Source organism: Nilaparvata lugens, chromosome 13 (genome assembly GCF_014356525.2).
Source record: "Nilaparvata lugens isolate BPH chromosome 13, ASM1435652v1, whole genome shotgun sequence".
NCBI classification, from domain to species: domain Eukaryota; kingdom Metazoa; phylum Arthropoda; class Insecta; order Hemiptera; family Delphacidae; genus Nilaparvata; species Nilaparvata lugens.
Window position 1 is genome coordinate 10,712,861 of NC_052516.1, and position 16,478 is coordinate 10,729,338.

The 16,478-nt window shown below is 29.9% G+C and overlaps 1 protein-coding gene and 1 long non-coding RNA gene across 2 annotated transcripts; both read right to left on the reverse strand.

Annotated features, from left to right (window-relative positions):
• Nucleotides 1-3,643: 3,643 nt before the first annotated feature.
• LOC120354012 lies at nucleotides 3,644-5,535 on the reverse strand. The gene is made up of 2 exons (XR_005572766.1): nucleotides 4,224-5,535; nucleotides 3,644-3,956 (listed from the first exon to the last, which is right to left on the reverse strand). It is a non-coding gene; the product is annotated as an uncharacterized LOC120354012 (long non-coding RNA).
• Nucleotides 5,536-6,619: 1,084 nt separating this feature from the next.
• On the reverse strand, nucleotides 6,620-16,251 carry LOC111063596 (ras-like GTP-binding protein RhoL; the record flags this gene model as incomplete). Its single annotated transcript, XM_039439816.1, is given in 4 exon segments — nucleotides 6,620-7,562; nucleotides 11,181-11,298; nucleotides 13,642-13,756; nucleotides 16,118-16,251. Coding segments are annotated over 4 exon segments (570 nt in total), but the record flags the coding sequence as incomplete, so codon positions are not given.
• Nucleotides 16,252-16,478: the final 227 nt, after the last annotated feature.

The window sequence follows — 16,478 nt, forward strand, 5'->3', positions numbered from 1 at the left end:
TTTTCCTTTGTTTGAATTATGAAATTTGAGGATTTTTTAAAAGTTGTCAAAACAGCTGTTCTACAAATAAAATATCGACATGTGTTCTTTTGAATAAACTGCTCTACCTACCTACCTACCTCACGCACGAGAAGGAGGTTACAAAGTAAATTTCTCAAAGATGGGGTGGACCCCCTGTTAATTTCTCAGGAAGGAGACTCATACCAGTTAATAGAGCTGATATATTATAAACTATACAGGGTATGAATTTAAAAAAAAATCGGTCAAGTCATTTTTGAGAAAATCGTGATAGAAATTTAACAAAATTCATTCTTCTCAGGAATATGACGGAGCTCCTGCAATTTTCCCAGAAATTAGACTCATGTCATTTGATAGGGCTTATAAATAGCTATCTAGGGTATAAATTTGAAGAAAATCGTTAGAGCCGTTTTCGAGAAAACCGTGAAAAACATGGTTTTTTAGCCATTATCCGCTATTTTTTCCGCCATTTTGAATTGAATTTTATTGAATTTCTTACTGTCGGATCCTCATGGTATAAGGACCTTAAGTTTAAAATTTCAAGTCAATCGGTTAATTAGGAATGGATTTATCGTGTTCACAGACACACACACAGACCAACACCCAAAAATATTTTTTTCTGGACTCAGGGGACCTTGAAATGTATAGAAAACATGAAATTAGGGTACCTTAAATTTTTTTGGAAAGCAATACTTTCCTTACCTATGGTAATAGGGCAAGGAAAGTAATGAAACGTATAGAAAACATGAAATTAGGGTACCTTAAATTTTTCCGGAAAGCAATACTTTCCTTACTTATGGTAATAGGACAAGGAAAGTAAAAACACTAGGTGATATAGATCAGCTGAAATCAACGATTTTTTATTGGTGTTGGAACCCTACCTGTGCTGACGTCACACGAATGCACTACGGCTTTGTTTACGGTGGTAGTGGATGAATCAGTTTTGAAAAGAAGCTATAATTACCAATATTTTTCGTCAGAAATCTCATTATTCGTTTATTTGTGGATTTTCATAATTCATGGATTTCATGAAAAATGCAAATCTCCCAGATTTGGTTGATATTGGGGCTATGAATAGAGGTTGACCAAACAAGTATTGTGCTATAATATGAGACGTTTCGCTACAATACAGGGTGAGTTATTCACCGAAAACAAAATTATTTCCTCCACTAACAGATCAGAGAAATCATTCATCTTCAAATGCTTATAACTCAAGAATTGGAGTGAATTTCACCATTAATTATTAATTCTACATTGTCAGAAGACAATCTGGCAACAGAACAAAGCGAGAAAGAGATAGCGCTATCCGCTTTGTTGAATGATAGACAAGGATAGCATAATACCATTGCTCATCTAACATTGCCATTATAACGTGAACCTCACTATATGGTTTTCGATGGTTTATGTATATGAACATGGTTTTCTATTGAATTTCTTAAATAATGAACATTATTCTAGTATTTGATAACTGTTTCTTGTACAGTTGAAGTGAACATCTTCCAAAATTTCTCTACATCAATTTGCTAAGAATACTATCACAACTTGAAGAATTTTTAAAAGTTGTCAAAACAGCTGTTCTACAAATAAATATCGACATGTGTTCTTTTGAATAAACTGCTCTACCTACCTACCTACCTCACGCACGAGAAGGAGGTTACAAAGTAAATTTCTCAAAGATGGGGTGGACCCCCTGTTAATTTCTCAGGAAGGAGACTCATACCAGTTAATAGAGCTGATATATTATAAACTATACAGGGTATGAATTTAAAAAAAAAATCGGTCAAGTCATTTTTGAGAAAATCGTGATAGAAATTTAACAAAATTCATTCTTCTCAGGAATATGACGGAGCTCCTGCAATTTTCCCAGAAATTAGACTCATGTCATTTGATAGGGCTTATAAATAGCTATCTAGGGTATAAATTTGAAGAAAATCGTTAGAGCCGTTTTCGAGAAAACCGTGAAAAACATGGTTTTTTAGCCATTATCCGCTATTTTTTCCGCCATTTTGAATTGAATTTTATTGAATTTCTTACTGTCGGATCCTCATGGTATAAGGACCTTAAGTTTAAAATTTCAAGTCAATCGGTTAATTAGGAATGGATTTATCGTGTTCACAGACACACACACAGACCAACACCCAAAAATATTTTTTTCTGGACTCAGGGGACCTTGAAATGTATAGAAAACATGAAATTAGGGTACCTTAAATTTTTTTGGAAAGCAATACTTTCCTTACCTATGGTAATAGGGCAAGGAAAGTAATGAAACGTATAGAAAACATGAAATTAGGGTACCTTAAATTTTTCCGGAAAGCAATACTTTCCTTACTTATGGTAATAGGACAAGGAAAGTAAAAACACTAGGTGATATAGATCAGCTGAAATCAACGATTTTTTATTGGTGTTGGAACCCTACCTGTGCTGACGTCACACGAATGCACTACGGCTTTGTTTACGGTGGTAGTGGATGAATCAGTTTTGAAAAGAAGCTATAATTACCAATATTTTTCGTCAGAAATCTCATTATTCATTTATTTGTGGATTTTCATAATTCATGGATTTCATGAAAAATGCAAATCTCCCAGATTTGGTTGATATTGGGGCTATGGATAGAGGTTGACCTAACAAGTGTTGAGCTATAATATGAGACGTTTCGCTACAATACAGGGTGAGTTATTTACTGAAAACATAAAATTATTTCCTCCACTCACAGATCAGAGAAATCACTCATCTTCAAATGCTTATAACTCTAGAATAGGAGTGAATGTCGCCATTAATTATTAATTCTACATTGTTAAAAGACGATCTGGCAACAGAGCAAAGCGAGAAAGAGATAGCGCTATCCGCTTTGTTGAATGATAGACAAGGATAGCATAATACCCATTGCTAATCGAACATTGCCATTATAACGTGGACTATATGAACATGGTTTTCTATTGAATCTCTTAAATAATGAACATTATTCTAGTATTATTTTGATAACTGTTTCTTGTACAGTTGAAGTGAGCATCTTCCGAAACTTCTTACATCAAATTTGCTAAGAATACTACCACAACTTGAAGAATAATACAAACAATTTGGCAAATTCAACACAGTTGAATAAAAACAACTCTCAAGTTTTAAGTGAGTGTTATTTAATTATTATTTAACGAAAATCCTAAATAAATGCTGTAAATCACCCCGAAGACTTCTGCTACTGCAGACATTGACAACAGGGTTAACAGCTAGATGGAAATTCGATGAGAACTACTATCCAAAAATTAAATAATAATTATATATCAATTAGCATTTGAATAAATGCATTCTCTATTTAATTCCATCTGTGAGTGTTATTTGATAAACTTAGGCAAATTAAACAATCTTGTGGACTTTAGGCTTCCCGTACAGAAGCCAACGTTCCACAACGTCTACATAGTTACTAAAAAACACTGCCATTATAACGTGGACCTCACTATAGATGAATGAAAGATAGCTTTTCTTCATGGTACAATAAATAATGTGCGATACCAGCACGAAACGGACGTCGCCACATCAAATAATGTGAGTGCTATTTCACTTAAAAGTTTTATAAAATTTAATAGTGATAAATAATTCAGTTGTTAATTTCAATAAAAAGGTACACAAATCAAATTTACACATCTTTATTAAAAAATAGATTTTAAATATTAAAATAGAGCACTATACTCAAGATACTTTACAATTATTCTTTAAGGACATAAGGCATGCGTATTATGAATCAAATATTTAAATTTCAGATATTTTATAAATATTAAATTGAGATCTGATCACAAAAATCTTCACACCACATAGAACCAATGTTTTTGGAAATCTCTGTTCCAAGAAAGCTCAATACTATCATAGAGAAACAATAGCATAAGTAGATATCCCATGGTATAGGGCGTTTATGTCGCAACTTTTACTGTTATCTCAAGCCGATACTAGTATTAATTTTATTGTAGTATAGTATAAGTAGTAGCTAGTAGTAGTAGTATATCATTGACAGCAAAGCAAAGTCTACATTTTGTTTTGACAGCTCGGCAGTTATGTGTTGACGCATTACTATAACATGTCAAAATGTTCAACTTCAACTTTTCGAAAGGATTTTGGATATTCAATTGCTTCCCCATTACTTTATAATATACTGTATTCAGTTTCCACAGTCTCACATAAGTTACCCAAAATGTAGCCAGTTGAAAACATGATACTTCATGTAATTCTTTCCCGTGAAGCTGTGTGACACTGGTAGTCTCTCATATTGTGCCTTCCATATACTCTCACCCCAACAAAACAGTAAAATTCGACAATAATCAACAGTAATCGGCTTGAGATTACAGTAAAAGTTGCGACATAAACGCCCTATACCATGAGATATCTAGTTATGCTATTGTTTCTCTATGATACTATCCTCTAAATTAATTTAGTCTATCACTTTATAAACACAATTTACATGAAACAAAATTTGTAAACAGATTTAGGAGTCCAGTTCTTGTGTAATTTACAACTCAATACTGTAGACTAGCAGATAACCCGTGCTCTGCAAGGGTCTATTTTAACTTGATAAACTGAAAACTTGACGTAATGAAACTTTGGAGATTTGAAAACAGGCCTACAACCATCCTCGGTTAATTAAGAGTCTATATATGCAAAATTTCAAGTTAATCAGTCCAGTAGTTGAGACGTGATGATGCGTCAAACATGATTTTCCTATCCCGTACGTGTATAAGCCAGTTCTTTACTTTATTATAGTACAGATGGAAGGTGAACGTTGTAATTTTGAATGGATTTTTGTAATCTTGGAGTTGAAATGAACTTGAAGGTTTTTATTCTAGACAAAGTACAGTTCAATACTTATGAAATTTTCATACTCAGTGCAAACATGGAGAAAATATAGCATAAGCTTATGCTATGATACTATGATTCATCTATGGTACAAGGGTACAACTGACGTATATACAGCAAATTCTTCCCTTTTTTCTCTAATATCTCTATGAAATTTCACATTTTAAGAAATTCTTCTTACACAAAACATGACATTAAACAAAAATAAAAATCTCATCTTTTAAGAGAACAGCAAACAATCCTATGTTCCTAAAGAAGCACATTTTTTATCAAATCACTTATTAAAAATATATAGGCTCTTTACTTAGATCTAAGAAACACAGTTAACAGTAGATCAAATTAAGCATAATATTCTAAAAGTCTTGAATCGATAACTCTAAAATTATTTCAGTTTATTTTTCATATTCAATCCTATTTAATAGGAAATTCCTAGATTTCTCGAAACACGCATATATAAAGGCTCTTCACTTAGGTCTAAGAAACAAAGTTAACAGTAGATCAAATTAAGCAAAATATTCTACAAGTCTTGGATTGAAAATTCTGTAATTATTTCAGTTCATTTTTCATATTCAATCCTATTTAATAGGAAATTTCTAGATTTCTCGAAACACACATAGAACACAACACTAGGACTTCTTCTTCTTTGAAAACTATATATCAAAATACAACACTTTCATATACTATTTCAGTTCATTTTTCATATTCAATCCTATTTAATAGGAAATTCCTAGATTTTTCGAAACACGCATAGAACACAACACTAGGACTTCTTCTTCTTTGAAAACTATATATCAAAATACAACACTTTCATATATAATCACATTTATATACGGTACTTATTTATATTATTTATTATATTTACAAGCATATACTAACACGCTACACTGAAACAAAAGGCTTTTACAGCACAAGTCTGTTACAGATTCAGAAAGTAATATTCTGCTTTTCATTGCTTTCGATTACAGTATCATGAAATAATTTTGTTCGAATCAAAAAATTTTTCAAAAGGAATTCTACATATTATAAATTTCTATAAAATTGTAAATTGTTGTACATTCAGGAAGTAACAAATTTATCTCTACTCTCATCACCATGAAATAATTTTGAATTATAGTTTTTTCCAATGATAAATTCCAAGTTTCTACAAAATTGCGAATTTCTTGTAGAAACTCTACACTTTATAAAAAAGTCTATGCCTATAGATTTTGATGAAAATATGCACTTTCAGACATTTTTGATCTTGAAAAAATAACTATCTACAGATTACAATGTGATTCAACACATATTTCGACAAGACTTTATCAGTGCTACTTTGAAACTACAAGGATTTTGATTTTGTTCCATTTTTTGTGCTTAAAAAAATACGAGAATCGTATTTTCTGCACCTTTCTCAAAGGACTTCGCACTCCCAATATTTTTTAATATAATATTTGCAGTATATTATAATATTATTTGTTAAATGTCAAATAACATTATTCTCGAATTACTTCAGACTGTAGTACACTTCCAACCCTTTTTAGTATGAATATTTTGTCTTTTTACATTCAAATATTTTGTATTCGTTAAATGTCAAATCACATCTCTCAAAGTACTTTACTACACTCCCAACATTTTTAATATAATATTTTCAGTAAATTATATTATTTGCTAAATGTCAAATCGCATTTTTCGAAGTACTTTAGACTGTAGTACACTTCCAACCCTTTTTAGTATGAATATTTAAAATATTTTTATTTATATTCAAATATTTTGTACGGTATTCGTTAAATGTCAAACCACATTTCTCAAAGTAGGTACCTACTTTACACTCCCAACATTTTCAATTTGAATATTTTCAGTATATTATATTATTATTTGTTAAATGTTGAATCACATTTCTCGAATTACTTTAGACTTTAGTACACTTCCAACCCTTTTTAGTATGAATATTTAAAATATTTTGTCTTTTTTATCTATATTCAAATATTTTGTACGGTATTCGTTAAATGTCAAATCACATTTCTCAAAGTACTTTACTACACTCCCAACAATTTTAATATGAATATTTTCAGTATATTATTATATTATTTGTTAAATGTCAAATCACATTTTTCGAAGTAGCCTACTTACTTTAGACTGCGTAGTACACTTCCAACCCATTTAGTATGAATATTTAAAATATTTTGTCTTTTTCATTTATATTCAGATATTTCGTTAAATGTCAAACCACATTTCTCAAAGTACGGTACTTTACTACACTCCCAACATTTTTAATATGCATATTTTCAGTATATTATATTATTTGTTAAATGTCAAATAACATTATTCTCAAAGTACTTTAGCGACTGTAGTACACTCCCAACCCTTTTTAGTATGAATATTTAAAATATTTTGTATTCGTTAAATAATGTCAAATCACATTTCTCAAAGTACAGCACCTACTTTACACTCCCAACATTTCTAATATGAATAATTCAAATAGTACTCTATATTTTTTGTAAAATGTCAACAAATCAGTTTACTTTAAAGCACTTTACACTCTCGACACTTTTTCGGTCTCACTCGGGTAGCCACCCTCACAGCTTCGACGAAAACATTTTCTAGGCCCTCCTTGTTCATGGCGGAGCATTCCAGCAGTTTGACCGCTTTTATTTTCCGTCTCATCTTCTTGCCTTCAGCGGTTGACACTGAATCGTGATCTGTGGCACGGAGGTCAGTCTTGGTTGCTGGAAAATTGGAAAAAAATATCAATTTAAATTTCAATTTATTCATTCACACACACTTTGTTGCTGGAAAATTGGAAAAAATATCAATTTAAATTTCAATTTATTCATTCACACACACAAACAAGTATTACACAAATTAACAAAAAGAATACATGCAAACAACAACAACAATTACAATAAAACAAAATAAAAAATAGTGTTGCGAAAAAAGGGTGGAGGATTAAAGGGTTGTTACAACTATTTATTCATTCATAGGCTATACAAATACTGATATGATATGAGAAGGCTTGATACAAATAAATGAGAAGCTCACTTTATATTCTTGATGCTGTAACTGTATAAAATCTGATTTTATTTATTTATTTATTTATTTATTTATTTATTTATTTTATTTACTTACTTATTTACTTATTTATTTATTTATTTATTTATTTATTTATTTATTTATTTATTTATTTATTTATTATTTATTTATTTATTATTTATTTATTTATTTATTTATTTATTTATTTATTTATTTATTTATTTATTTATTTATTTATTTATTTATTTATTTATTTTTATTTATTTATTTATTTATTTATTTATTTATTTATTTATTTATTTTTATTTATTTATTTATTTATTTATTTATTTATTTTTATTTATTTATTTATTTATTTATTTATTTATTTATTTATTTATTTATTTATTTATTTATTTATTTATTATTTATTTATTTATTTATTTATTTATTTATTTATTTATTTATTTATTTATGGAGACAACAGGTTACCCCTAATGTGTCTCCTTCACAAATACAACAATACAAGATACAATACGTGAAATACAACAATACAATGAAAAAAAAAATGAACAAAGTAACTTTCAATTGCAATATTGTTAAAAGAAAAAAAACTATAGAAATACAAGAGAAGGAAAAAATAGATGTATACAATAAAATAATTATAAAACGGAATATAGAAATGAAAAGGTTCTAAAATTAAAATAAAAATGTTACAAAGAATGGATAAAACTAACAAATGAATGTCAGAGGACTGGTACCTGCCAATGAAGCAACAGAATGAGTAAGAAGTACGAGTACATAGTGCAATAGATACACATCTATATACAGCAACAAATAATCGACAACACGACTGAGCAAGGATATCTCACAATAGACTGTTTAATATTCTATAAAATTTTCCACGAGAGAACCAGAAGATGTCCAGTTGCCCAGAGAAACAGTTGAAAAGTCTTTGAATTCTGTTGACTGGAGAATTATAGTGACTCACAGTTCTGGACCGGGGCACAAAAAAAGAGAAAGTGGAGCGACGTGATATGGTAGATATATAAATATTTACATATGAAAGCAAATATGGGGAATCTATTTTATTATTTAATAAGCTATGAAGAAAAATTAAAGACTTAACATCTCGTCTTGTTTTTAATGATTTCAATTGAAACATATTTCTCAGAGTGTCAGAGGGAAAGTCAAACGGACAATTGAAATTGAATTTTCTGAAGTGAATGTACCTTAAAAATTTATTTTGTAAACGCTCCAAAAGTAGCACTTGATCATTACAATAAGGGTTCCAAATTTCAGATGCATACTCAAGAATACTTCGGACAAGAGATTTATACAGAAATATTATGGGTGAGACATCATTGAAAGGTGAACATGTTCTCAAGATAAACCCCATCTGCTGATTGGCCCTACTACACAAAAGGTCTATATGTTTATTGAATGTAAAATCAGAGCTGTAAATCACACCCAGGTCCTTAAAAGACTCTACCTCCTCCAACGGTATACCATCAATACTATAGATGCATCTGTGTGAAGCTACCTGCCGGGAAAATGATAAAGTTGGGATGAAATGATATTGTTTAGGAGCTGAATATCATAAAGCTGCGTTTACACCAAAGTTATTAACAAAATGTTAATAACTTAATCCTTATAGATTCTATTAGATTGAACATAACTTATCATACACATGATGAACATATGTGTTTGTCAAGTTCCATTCAATCTAATCGAATCTTTAAGGATTAAGTTATTAACATTTTGTTAATAACTTTGGTGTAACGCAGCTTAAGTTGTGGAACGTTTTGTTATTCAAAAAACCAATATTTTAAAAAAATACTGGATCATTTCATTGAGGAGTAAATGGGGCGCATTCCTCGTGTTAATAAACGTTTTTAAGGTCTCCTTAAAACAATATTTGGAAAAAGTACTGGATCATTTCATTTAGGAGTAATTGGGGCGCATTCCTCGTGTAAGGAATGATATAAATTTGATAGGTATAAATTTTTACACTGATTTGTTATTATTATAATTTCTTTGCTGAGTATGATGCCCACATGAGCTCTAGGCTTGTGCGTGAATATGAGACGGATGATGATGAGAAATGTAGGCTACACTGGATTGGTCTTTATACAAATTTGGACAAGCCTTCATAATATGAAAGCTTCATAATATATAAATATTATTTGAATTGCAGTATCGTATTCATCTTTCAGTCTCCATGTTTAGACTGCATGTATTTTCTAGATAAATTCTAGTATTTGTCATTTTTATTTTTATTTATCATCGACTTCACGAGGATGGTGACGAGTGCCCTTCGAGAAAGCTTCGACTGAGTTTCAACTCAGCTATCATCCTGACGTGTGCAGTATACTAAGGCAATTTCTAAGCTGTTCTGCTGCACTAGAAAACCGTACAAAAACTAATTTTTATAATTTATTACTTTTCTTGCCCTATTACCATAGGTAACGAAAGTATTGCTTTCCGAAAAAATTAAGGTACCCCAATTTCTTAATTTCTATACGTCTCAAGGTCCCCTGAGTTCAAAAAAGTGGTTTTTGGGTATTGGTCTGTATGTGTGTGTGTGTGTGTATGAGTGTATGTGCGTCTGTGTATACGATATCTCATCTCCAAATTAACGGAATGACTTGAAATTTGGAACTTAAGGTCCTTCCCCTATAAGGATCCGACACGAACAAATTCGAAAAAATCCAATTCAAGATGGCGGCTAAAATGGCGAAAATGTTGTCAAAAACAGAGTTTTTCGCAATTTTCTCGAAAACGGCTCCAACGATTTTGATCAAATTTATAACTAGAAAAATCAAGTTCTATCAACTGCCACAAGTCCTATATCTGTAAAAATTTCAGGAGCTCCGCCCCATCAATGCAAAGTGTGATTTTAGATTCCCAATTATCAGGCTTCAGATACAATTAAAACAAAAAAATTAAGTGGAAAAGATTGAGCATAAAAATCTCTACAATTAATGTTCAGTGACATTTTCACCTAAAATTGGAAATAAGCTCGAAATTCAAGAAAATGTGTTTATTCAATAATGCAAACTGTTGGCAACTGTTGATTCTATTAAATCATCCACTATGAAGAGATATCAGACCTCATGTGTGTCTCCAGCGTTATTGTCCTATCACCGGCTGGCAAATCTTTGAATAATAGACTTGTGATGCGCGTGTACACTAGCGTCAGGTGATCAATTTTCATAACGGCAAGGAAAGTTGTGTGAGTGCGCCACACCAGATTTTTATAATTTATATCTTTGTAACTCACTTGTTTTTTGTTCAAATAAAATAAATAATAGATGAATTTTCGAGGTACCGACCTACTAAAACTACAGGAACATCAGGGCAGTGGTGTTTGACCTCAGGATACCATTTACTCAGGATATTGTCAAAAGAACTTCTACTGGCCACTGAGTAACACATTAGGAAACAGTCGGTCTGAAACAAAACAAAACAAAAAACTTATAAATAACATAATTTTAAACAAATTTTGTCAAATTTGTAAAGAAACAAAATTACATGGAGATCATATATATATTTTTTATTTATTCATCTATTTCATTCAATAATTACAATATCAAATTGATGATTGGGAGAGAATCAATAGGATAAACCCAAAACTGACTCTCTCCCTAATTTTGATGAAAATAGTCCAAATGAGGTTATATGAAAACACATATATAAAGATCACAAAATTCACAGTCAAAATAATATGCATTATACTAGAAATTTTGTATCTGAGTAGTTGACCAGGGGCCTGTTTCATAAAAATTTAAAAGTCCTGTAATACAGGAACAGCTGATTTTATCGGCTATATTGAGCATGTAATTGGAATAGTGATTCTCCTGTATTACAGGACTTGTAACTTTTATGAAACAGGCCCCAGAAAGATGAAACGAATAATTTATTATTAGACTAGAAAATGCATTAATAAATTGGAAAATATAAAAAATCCTGATAAATTTGAAGCCAGAAAATCACAAGTGCATTTACGACAAATTAATAAGTTAAGCTCATTAATTTAAAAGCAGTATAATCTTGATTGTCAAGTTTAGAGTACCGTAATGGAACATTATTGGGTCGATTTAATAGAAACTATAGAATCTGATCTCGAGCAACTATAGTGGATCCACGTTATAATGACAGTGTTTGATTAGTAATGTTATTGCTATCCTTGTCATCATTCAACAAAGCGGATAGCGCTATCTCTTTCCGCTTTACTCTGTTGCCAGATCGTCTTTCAACAATGTAGAATTAATGATTGATTAACAAAATATTTCATCTTAATTATTATGAAATTATTGAAAAATATAACTCTTGCTTAATAAAATATAATTGATTATTTTAAACGAGAACGAACAGTTAATATTACATCAATAAACCTGTATCAGCTACCGTCTATAGAAGGCATTGACAAGATAGAGGATCGGCAACGTTGTTCTCCTATTTTTCTCCACTGCCATTATAACGTGGACCTCACTATAGTCTGTTTGTTCTAGCTATACAAATAAGATTATACAGTTGACTCGAATCTTGCTTGAAGAAAATAAAGATTACTTAGAACTAGCAATTGCTAGATTTCATTCAAATATCCTGATAATTTTGAACATTGTTTATGGAAATTACAGAAAATATACTCTGTTATTGTCTTGCTGTGTATTGGAAATATTAAATCTTTCACTAATCAAATTGATCTGATATTTTTGAGCATTGTTTATGAAAATTACAGAAAATACAACTTGGCATTCTAGCATTGTTCATAAAAATCGAACTAGCATTGTTCACTACTAATCCAATTGATCTGATATTTTGAGCATCGTTTATGAAAATTACAGAAAATACAACTTGGCATACTAGCATTGTTCATAAAAATTACAGAAAAAATACACTTTGGTATTGTCTGGCTATGTATTGAAAATATTATATCGTTCACTGTCCGCTGATATTTTTGAGCATTGTTTATGAAAATTACAGAAAATACAACTTGGCATACTAGCATTGTTCATAAAAATTACAGAAAAAATACACTTTGGTATTGTCTGGCTGTGTATTGAAAATATTATACCGTTCACTGTCCTGATATTTTTGAGCATTGTTTATGAAAATTACAGAAAATTCAACTTGGTATACTAGCATTGTTCATAAAAATCACAGAAATACACTTTGGTATTGTCTGGCTGTGTATTGAAAATATTATATCGTTTACTGTCCTGATATTTTTGAGCATTGTTTATGAAAATTACAGAAAATACAACTTGGTATACTAGCATTGTTCATAAGAATTACAGAAAAAATACACTTTGGTATTGTTTGGCTGGAATTGAAAATATTATATCTTTCACTAATACAATTGATCTGATATTTTTGAGCATCATTTATGAAAATTACAGAAAATACAACTTGGTATACTAGCATTGTTCATAAAAATCACAGAAATACACTTTGGTATTGTCTGGCTGTGTATTAAAAATATTAATCTTTCACTAGGTAATCCAATTAATCTGACATTTTTGAGCATCGTTTATGGAAGTAATTACAGAAAATACAACTTGGTATACAATATGTGTATTAAAAATAATATATCTCTCACTAATCATATTATTATTCTTCATTCTTGTATTCTTTATTGATTGATACAATAAGTACATCATCAAAATGATAGGGAGAGAAAAAATAAGGTAACCTTGTGCTATTCCTCTCCCAAATTTAGATAAGGTTACACATAGGCTAATCCAAAATAGATTAATATAATTTATAATACTCTAAATATAATATACTTACATTAGGGTAGGATAAAGGCCTAAGCCTTTCATAATCTTCCTGCCCCGCTGTATCCCAAAGAATGACGTCATGATCCTTTCCATCTACATTTATTGTGTCAGGATAGTTATCAAATCTGCAATCACAATAAACTATTTAGTACAAATTACACAATTATTGAATCTCCACTTCAACTATATTAAAACAATACAAAACAATTTTTGGTAGTCAAATTTGATTTGCGATAACTTTTTTTAACTTTTCTTCAAACCACGAGCCAATAACGTTACCAAATCAAATCATAACTATCTTCTTATTTTATTAGTCAGTTTTTTTTCATCACCAGACTTGGAAAAACCTGACTAATGAAATAAGGAGATAGATATTGCAAGTTTGATTTGGTAACGTTATTGGTTCGTGGTTTGAAGAAAAGCTAAAAAAAGTAGAATACAAAAAATATATTTCACCGATACAAAGATTTTAGATTTAGATTCAGATTTTATAACAGCAAAATGTAAGACTAGATAAAGCTGAATAATGATTGTTGAAAACTAGAATGAAAAGTAGTAGACAATAACACAGAGTTACAATTCAATTTTGTAAATTATCTAAGAAAATAAATCACTCCAACAAGCATAGATTTCTAGTTTAGGCGTATTATAAATAAAAATTAGAAATCCAAGTACCCGTTTAAAATTGTTCAATTACAAAATGTTTGGGATATATAATGCCATTGTCAACTAATAGGCCTAATACTAATAATTATTATTTTTATCAAGTGATTTTATAGTTGAACCATGTCGTGGTTGAACAATTTTAAAAGGTTACTCAGATTTCTAAATTTTTATTTATATTTAAGAGTAGCCCTAAAGAAAAAAAGACAAGTTCCACTTTATTCTTTATCCAAATAAATTAACACTCAAATACAGAACAGAAAAAGCGATTGCAGTGAAATAAAAACGATGTGATATAAATAAAACGTTTTTATTCCACCTTAATATTGAGAAATAATATATCTGTTCATAGAGTAAAAACAATAAATTGCAATACCACTTATTTTTAATAAAGTAAAAGATGGATGTGATGGTGAGTTTGAAGTCGGAACAGGCAAATTGCCGCCTAATCCTTGTAGGAAGACGACGACGACGCCCATTTATTTTACAATAATACAATACTATTTTATTCTATTTTTAGTTCCAAGTTGTTTTTCATTAGAATTCTTTCCCCACACACAGACTTGTCTATGTGGGGAAAATTCACAAGAGTTTTCTATTATTTATACATGTACTTCATTTGTAATGATTTTGTAAATAAAACTCAATTTGTATTTGAATTACAATTTACTACATTTACAGATGAAAATTACTGGGAATTACCATCCAGCTGTTTACCCTGTTGTCAATATTTGCAGTAGCAGAAGTCTTCTGGGTGATTTATAGCATTCAATTTGGATATTCGTTTAATGATAATTATATTACATTTAGTTAAATGTGTGGAATTGATTGAAATAAAAACAGGTTTTCATATTTTTCTACACTGATGCTTCCAACATATAGACACTAATGTTCAGTGTCAAAAATGAGACTTTCAAATTTGAAAACATGAAATATATTCAGCTCTAATTCTAAATTTATTGGTATGGAAGAATATACCATCCACAATAACTGACATTCATATTTGAGAAATGAAAAATATATTCAGTTCTAAATTTATTAGTATGGAAAAATACACTACTCACAATAATTGACTTTTATATTTGAAAAGTGAAAAATATATTCAGTTCTGATTCTAAAGCTGAGTTTACACCAAAGTTAATAACTCAATCCTTATATAGATTCTATTAGATTGAACATAACTTATCATACACATGATGAACATATGTGTTTGTCAAGTTCCGTTCAATCTAATAGAATCTATAAGGATTAAGCTATTAACATTTTGTTAATAACTTTGGTGTAAACCCAGCTTTAATTAATTGTTTTTGGAAAATATCTTCTTCTTTAGCTTCAACCATTTGATTTGTATGCAGCTTTATATCCCTATAACTTCTTCATTTTCCTATAACTTTACATATCAAGAAAAATTTACAAAATAATTATATTATCCTTCAAAAACAATAAAGCCCGAAGGTATATTACCTGTTTGGGACTTCACCAATGGTTTTCCATCTTTTTCTGTCTAAAGCTGTACTTTCAGTTAGATGTAGGTAGCTCAAAAATATTTGAAAAATATACCACTCACAATAATTGAGCATATGCATCACACACGTGAATGAAAATTCAAAAATCATTACATAAAATACATTTATATATCATCAATGGAGATCACAAAAATCTTTGTTTTTTTCGTTAGGGCTACCCTTGAATATAAATTAAAATAAAAATCTGAATACCATATTTAGTGAGTAAAAAATTTAAAAAGTATACTCAGATTTCTATTTCTATTTCCATGCATCTTTATAATGATTATTCTATTAATCTACAACGTTTCTACTCACACTGTAGGCACATATTCGGTTGGAAACCTTTTTTTCGTGTATGTTATCAATAAACAAGTTTTTCCAACCATTCCATCACCTATTGTCGTTATTTTAAGTGGCATCTTCTCTTTGGTAGAATGTATCTTCTTCTCCTGAAAAAAAGAGGAGACAAAATTATTTCCGAAACATGAAGATAATAATTCAACTAATTCAGTAAAGAAAAACGCATTTATTGTTCAGAGAAATTAAATTTGAACTGTCAGTATTGATTAAATGGAAAGCATAGATGTTATCTTATTAGGAAAGCTGACAGTTTGAAGTGTCTCTCACTATAGAATAACTCAAACATTTTTTTTTTCACTTTTTGTGTACGGTAGTT